The sequence below is a fragment of the Hevea brasiliensis genome, chromosome 4 (assembly GCF_030052815.1).
Source record: "Hevea brasiliensis isolate MT/VB/25A 57/8 chromosome 4, ASM3005281v1, whole genome shotgun sequence".
NCBI lineage: Eukaryota > Viridiplantae > Streptophyta > Magnoliopsida > Malpighiales > Euphorbiaceae > Hevea > Hevea brasiliensis.
Window position 1 is genome coordinate 14,601,972 of NC_079496.1, and position 7,737 is coordinate 14,609,708.

The 7,737-nt window shown below is 33.1% G+C and overlaps 1 protein-coding gene across 2 annotated transcripts; it reads left to right on the top strand.

Moving 5' to 3' along the window:
• The first annotated feature begins 3,815 nt into the window (after positions 1 to 3,815).
• LOC110645775 (chitin-inducible gibberellin-responsive protein 1-like) lies at positions 3,816 to 7,459 on the top strand. 2 transcript variants are annotated; one of them, XM_058145396.1, is made up of 2 exons: positions 3,816 to 3,948; positions 5,422 to 7,459. In XM_058145396.1, exon 2 carries the CDS (start codon positions 5,564 to 5,566, stop codon positions 7,271 to 7,273), a length of 1,710 nt encoding a protein of 569 aa, XP_058001379.1. In that variant the 5' UTR covers positions 3,816 to 3,948; positions 5,422 to 5,563; the 3' UTR covers positions 7,274 to 7,459. The 2 variants fall into 2 exon arrangements, with proteins under 2 accessions (XP_058001379.1, XP_058001378.1); XM_058145395.1 differs by having other exon boundaries at positions 3,849 to 4,011.
• The last annotated feature ends 278 nt before the right edge of the window (positions 7,460 to 7,737 follow it).

A 7,737-nucleotide genomic window follows, 5' to 3' on the forward strand; every position in this document is an offset into this window, starting at 1 on the left:
TCCTCCACCCCTCCAGTCAACACAACCGCTCAAAAGAACATGCAATCACACATTGAATCATCTATAGAAGAAAGACATAAAACAAGAAACAACACTAGCACATAGAGAATGACGGCCCAAAACACTGTCAAATATTCACCACTGCTACCCCAAGTACAACTCATCTACAACCCCAACTTAATTGACGAGGAGAGAAACTCATCTACCATGATTAGAAAAGGCGGCCTTTCCTTAATTGGATTGGCTGAAAAAGTCATCAAATGCAGCAAAAAGAAAAAAGACCTGATAGTTGGAGATGGAAAGGAAAAAAGAGCATTTGATGCATGATCACATAAAATTCCAAAAAGGGCATCATCCCCTTTTGCTATCAAAAAAATACTCTTGGTACGATTATGATGGTGTATTAATGTGTGAATAAATTGGTCCACAATGTAAACCTAAATTAAACACTTTTATCAGTTTAATTGATTGGTTTCAATTCCCTTGTGAAAATTTCTTGTTCCCAGCTACGCGGAATGCGAATTTGGGTTCAAATTCCAGAAGTTCAACAATAAATAGTTGGATTTCAATTCCTAAAATTCAAGGTCGGTCACTGTCAGTCACAGAGCATTGAGAAATCGGAAATACAAAGAAAACTCAGTTTGTTGCACTGACTTGGTCAATGACCCAAATTGAAGTTTAATAACCTAAACGGGACCCACTATATCTCTTGAGGTGCACCGCAAGTGTTTTTGATTGAGATGGGTGCGTGGCATCATCGCTGACGCACACATTATGACCACGTGTGCATTGGTTCTATTGACAAGTGGGAAATGGGAACACACTAGTGTTTCTGGCGTTGGCATTTCCCATGTGAATTGTGATTTCTAATTCAATGGGTGTGGAATGGATTTTTTATTCTAGAAGCTTTTGATTAAATGGGCTGATTTCTAATTCAATGGGATTCCAAATATTCGCCTGACAACTCCATTTTGTCAATTGCCGACTCAACAGTAGATATCCTTAGAGATTTGCATTTTGGATGTTTTAATTGCAATGAAGTCCCAATTCAAGTATTTTTTTTAAATTTTTACACAAACATTATTAAATTTAAATAATTTTATTTTTGTCAAAAATTAATAAAACACCTGATTATATTGATAAAATCAATAAATATTTCATTTAAAATGTCTCTATAAAAATAAATATAAAAATAATAATAAATAAGATAAATTAAAAAAATATTAATACTTCCTTAAAAATCTAATAAATATCCTTGAAGGAGTTAAGCATAAATTTTGTAACTTTTGTTAGTAAAGTTAATCATGATTTAATTATTGATTTAAACTTTAATAATGATAATTATTTTTTTCATTAGTACAGTATATTAAAGCAAGGCCACTAGCTAGGTCTTTAGATTGATGACTCAAACTCAATTGTCCAAACATAATGGTGTAGTTATAATCATATTTACAGCTGGAGGTAACTGGGAAAAGCTCCAAGGAAAAGGGTTTTAATTCATTATGATTTGATGGTCACAGGCAACCACTTACAAAAAGAACAAATGATTTTGTTTATCTTTAGATGTGAAACTACCAAAAGGAGAATCCAATTCCATTCCTTTCAAATTCACTTCCTTTTCTTCTTTGCTAAAAAAATCTCAAAAATCTTATCCTCTTTTTGATGATGCATGATTGCATGCCTAAAGGAGAATGAACCTTTAGGAGTCATCTTTTTTTTTTTTTAATGAATAATAATTAGAATAAAAAGAAAAAGTAGATGAATAATTAATATTAGGCTCTTTCTTCTTTTGAAAATTTAAATATTCAATCATTTTCCAATTATTTTGTATCCTTCAATTTGGATTTTTGTGAATCAAAGGTGCATGCATTATCACCCCTTTCTTGTGAATCAATCAGGTTTGGATTTTTTTTTTTAATCAGGTTGTACTTAACTTCCACAAAATTAAAGTTTTTTTTTATCAATTTAATTATGTATTAAAATGATTATAAAAATTAAGGCGTTTAATAAAAAAATCTTTTATAAAGACATATTTTTTCCTTAAGTAAGGAGTTTACTCTTATTTCATATAAAAAATTAAAATTAAAGGGTTTATTTTTCATAAATAATAAAAATATAAAAAATTAAGGGCTTAAAAATGAGTTTTTCTTTTTTATTGTTTTGTTTTTGTTTTATTCTCCTATTTATAAGATTATAATTGCTTATATAATTAATAATAATTATTTGTAGAAATAGCAATAAAAAAAAAATTCATTATGTAATGATATAAGACTGTACAATTTAAATGAGAAGGCTATTTTTATCCACTCTAAATTTATATAATTATAATAATAAAGTTTTTTAAATTTAAAATATAACATAAAATCTTTTAAATTTTCAAATTTTATATAGTAAAATTCATGTAGCTTTTAAGTACTGATTTTTCAATTAGAAATTAATGTAAATAGTTTCTATATGACTCGTAGTCAATATTGCTTTCTCCTCTTTTATATAAAATGTAAAATTATTCTCTTTACAGATAAAAAATTATTCTGTTTATAGAGAGAAGAAAATTTAATTTATACATACCTTGAAAGAGAAAAGAAAAAAATTGATTAAGATTCATGTTGAAACTGTTCAGGTCATCGTTTAACTGAAAAATTGATAATTAGAAATTAGAGGGATTTTAAAAATTGATAAAGTTTTATATTATATTTTTAATTTAAGAAACTATAATATTATAATTAAATAAATTTAGAGACACTTATAAAAATTTATTTTTATTTTAATTTTAATTTATTGTTTTTATTTTTGAAATATGGCATAATTCCTTTTCCTAAGCACGACAGCGTTTTGTTTAGTATTTTTTCCTCTTATCCTTTAGTAAAGGTTGGAACGCGTGGAAATGATTGTAGCAGAATGAGGTCAAAGCAGTCAAGCAGAACAAAAGTAAGCTCCCACGTGTCACCCTATGCCTTTATTGGTGTTGTTGATGAGGTGGCTTCCCTTCTGTTTCATTTACACGGGCAGCAAAGTTGTCACGTGATCGTCAATTCCATTTGTCTTAGATTCCACCCTTTCGGGTACGCAGAGAGCAAGTGTGCAACACCCACTTTCTCCCAGTCGTCGCGTGAAATAAATCGCTATACAACATTTATTATTATTTAAAAAATATCATTATAAAAGCATGTGTATTATTTTCCTAATTAATTAAATATTTATTTACCAGATATCATTGCATTTCATAAAAAAATTTTATTTTAATTTATCATATTAATAATTAAGTTAATTTCTCTCAATTTTAAGTTCAATATAATTAAATATCATAAAAGGTAATTATTTAATATATTATTTTTTAAAAATAAAAAAGTAATTTAAGACACTATTATTAAACTTGGTTTAAGCCTATTGATTAAAGTTATAAATTGATGATTTAGATATTTAATTAAATTGAATTTATAAATAAGTCTACAGTTTTATCGATTTTTCATTGATTCAAGTGTTCAAGATCTTATTTTATAATAATTATTTTGTTACTTAATTATTTTATAAATTGAAAAATTAAAAAAATAATATTTAATTAATTTTTTTAATAATTCACATATTGAATCCCCGATTAGTCACACTCCTTTGCCTCGGTTATAGCGCGTGGAATGGAAGACACGAATCGGAAGAGCCAAAACATGGAAATAGCCAAGAATGTTCAACAGAGTTCCTAAAATTGGTCGGTGAGGTTCGCCGTAACGTCGTTAATTACTTAGTACAATAACGGCCCCTTCTGTAGCCACATCATTAAGCTCATTACTCGTTTCCGTTAAATTCCGCAAAAATATGTCCGTCAACTCTCTTCGCTTCTACTCTATATATAAACTTAAACCTTGGCTGCTGCTTCTTTCGAAACTATACAACCAATTTAAATACTACTCAAGCAATTCGAAGTTTGAAGGCTGAAAAATCGGACCCTAAAAGGTAGCTGTCTTCAAGCGAAGAGTAGAAAATTTTGTATTTCTTTTTTTGCCCGGAAAGTTTCAGGTAATTGTATCATGTTTGCTGCTCTTGTTTCTTCTATGTTTCATTTCTTAATCAAGTTAATAGGCGTAATTCGCCAGGAAACTGATTGGGTTTTGTTTCTTGGTATTTGTTTTCTCTGTATTTCATCTCTGGTTTTGGTTTCAGTGTTTGCGTGTTATCGTTTGTGCTGTGTCTTGGTCATTGGCTTCTGTAAATTAAACAGGAAAATATAGAAGAAGCTAATTTTAAGGAGGCTTACTGCTTGTGTTATGCTCCATATTGGAGACATTTGTTGTTTTAAATACTGGGTTCTTCTGGGTGCGTAAAATTGTTTGCTATTATTGAGTAATAATACTTGTTTTCGGCTTAGGCTCTGTTTGTTTGAAGGAATAATGATTCCTTGAAAGATTGCGAAAAAAAAAAGGGTTTTCTGAGTGCTTCTTTCCATTATTAATGATGGATATTTGTATACGCCCGAAATTCTTTCAATTTCTAGAAAACAAAGGCAGCTTTCTAAATTTTTCCTTCATTTATATCTTTTTGGCTAATTTCCATGTCCATAATAAAGAATTTCTCAACAAAATTTTTGGCTTATCCAAAAAAAAAAAAAAAATCTCTACCTTTGTAAATCAGATGCTATTATCTATGGTTCAATGGTTTTTAGATTGGTTCTGCACTTCTGATTATTGGCTTATTGGGGCCTCATACATGTCAGTTGTCAAGAAGCAATTTACACTGTTGCAGATGTGTAATTACTAGGAAATTGTAGTGTTTATAAATCTTTGCAGAGTGATAAATGTTTTTTTTTTTAATATTCTAATAATTTATTCTATAATATGCATTTTGTGGTAAAATTCAATTGTAAGGAGTTACTTAAACAAAAATCTTATAGGTATTTGATATGCTCAAACTTTGATGTTCACGGTCTACTTAGAAGTCTTCTGTAGTCCTGTATATACATTTGGTTGTGTGTGAGTGGTTGCTGTTCTTTGTTTTTATAGAGTAGATATCCCACTAATGGATTAATTTTGGAGTAGGAAATAAGAGGATCATAGAATAGAAGTTGTCAAGCTACAAGATTGAATGCGCTTGGTCAATTGTAATTTCTTTGCTATAAAGTAATTATCTTTACAAGCCACTTTTCCACCATGTATCTGTCACTGTTGGTCATCTATCTGATGAGGTTATACAAGCAGTTCATGATGCCATAACTCTACATTGGTACCTTGGACTGGGCCTAAAAACATGAGTTAATATTAATTCAGTTTGTATTCTCTTGTTAGAATAACATTTCTCTCTCTCTCTCTCTCTCTCTATCTCATGTGGTATGTTCATATTAACCTTACTTTTGAAGTATCTATTATTCCATAAAGATCTTGTTATTTAAAACTGCGACTTAGCTGTTTCCTTGTTTTGTTTTGGTTTTTGCAGGTTGATATTGCTTTCAAGCATACAAAGGCTTGGGTTCTATACAGAGGATTTTAAAACTACTGGTAGCTGCTTGGGTCATTGGGCAGGTAGAGCCAATCTCTTTCTGAATTAGTAGTGGAACAACTGATGCTATACCTTTAGCATGGAATCACACCAGCTTTTCAGATACGGCATCACTGGTGCTGGCATATCCTACTCATCTTCTTATCCAATTGCTCCTTCAATGCCTAATATACTCTTTGAGTCCTTCAATTCTGATATAGGAAACTCACCTAGCTCAACCTTCTCAAATCAATTTGATTGTGATTCTTTTACCACATTGAGTGAGAGCCAGGAGCAGTATAGTTCTACTGAGAATCCTTCAGGAGCCAGCCCTTCTTGTAACTCTTCACTTGAATCCAGTAGTTATTTTCATCAACTGAGCCCCCCATTGTTGCACGATGCAAATTCTAGCCAGAACATAAAACATGCATTGCTGCGATTAGAGACTGCTCTGATGGGGCCTGATGATGATGAAAACATAACAATGGCTAATACTTCTTTGGGGGAAAGTAGTAGACCACAGACATCAGGTCAGAGGACTAGGGCCTGGAGTCAGGAGCGCCAAGGTTCTTGTGGGAATCAGCCTCAGACATCCTTTGTTTCTAGGAGTAAGCAATCAGATGAAGGTGCTTCTGTAGAGAAACGTCTAAAAGCAATAGAGGAAGCAAAATTTCAAAGTATTCCACCAAGCAATCTGAAGCAATTGCTCATTGCTTGTGCTAAAGCTCTGGCTGAAAACAATATAAATGAATTTGATAAGTTGATTGAAAAGGCTAGAGGTGCAGTGTCTATCAGTGGAGAGCCAATCCAGCGCCTTGGTGCATACTTGGTAGAAGGTTTGGTAGCAAGGAAGAAGTCATCAGGCAATAACATTTACCGTTCCTTTAGTTGTAGAGAGCCTGAAAGCAGGGACTTGCTTTCGTACATGCAGATCCTATATGAAATTTGTCCTTACCTGAAGTTTGGATACATGGCAGCCAATGGAGCCATTGCTGAAGCATGCAAAAATGAGGATCGCATCCATATCATAGACTTCCAAATTGCTCAGGGCACCCAATGGATAACTCTCCTTCAAGCTCTTGCAGCAAAGCCAGATGGAGCTCCTCATGTGCGTATAACAGGTATTGATGATCCTGTTAATAAACACGCGCGTGGTGATGGATTAGAAGCAGTTCAGAGAAGATTAGCTGCAATCTCTGAGAAATTTAATATCGCCATAGAGTTTCATGGTGTGCCAGTTTTTGCTCCGGATGTCACACGGGACATGCTTGATGTGAGGCCTGGGGAGGCTCTGGCTGTGAACTTCCCCTTGCAGCTCCATCACACTCCTGATGAGAGCGTTGATGTGAGTAATCCAAGGGATGGGCTGCTTCGAATGGTCAAATCACTCAATCCCAAGGTGGTCACTTTAGTGGAGCAAGAATCAAACACAAACACAGCCCCTTTCCTTACAAGGTTCATAGAAACTCTAGACTACTACTTGGCAATGTTTGAGTCCATAGATGTGACGCTGCCAAGGGACCGGAAGGAGCGTATTGGTGTAGAGCAGCACTGTTTAGCCAAGGATATAGTGAATGTTATTGCTTGTGAGGGGAAGGAGAGGGTGGAGCGTCATGAGCTCTTTGGCAAGTGGAAGTCTAGGCTTACGATGGCTGGCTTCCGGCATTATCCTTTGAGCTCCTATGTCAACTCTGTGATAAGTAGGTTGCTGAGGTGTTACTCAGAAAATTACACACTGGTGGAGAAGGATGGGGTTATGTTGTTGGGCTGGAAGAATAGGAATTTGGTATCTGCTTCTGCATGGAATTGATATCAGAGGAGACTGACAGACATATACAACAATAACCACATGTACCTTTCATAGGTGGGTATAGTGCAGTGATAATGATAAAACTGTGATAACAGCATTAGGAGGGTTGATTGATTTTTTTTATGTCATATTCATTTCATGTAATCCTGTATAAACATTAAATTGAATGATAATTTTCTTTTTGTATAGGTTTGTCTTTATTGTTGTTTGGACCGATGACACTGATAACTAACGACATCGGTTCAACTTATATACAGCAATTACATGTGACTCTCACTCCTAACTATCTTTGGCATCTTCTTTTCTGTCATTATGATCTAATACATATCATAAGAATCTGAATACTCATTGCATCATGCTCATCTAGTTTTCTTGATTAATGAAAAGCCTGTCAAGAAAATCGATGGGATTATAATATCTGTACCACCTTAGCAGTACTCCATGTCAGGAAATTAATCGCTTAT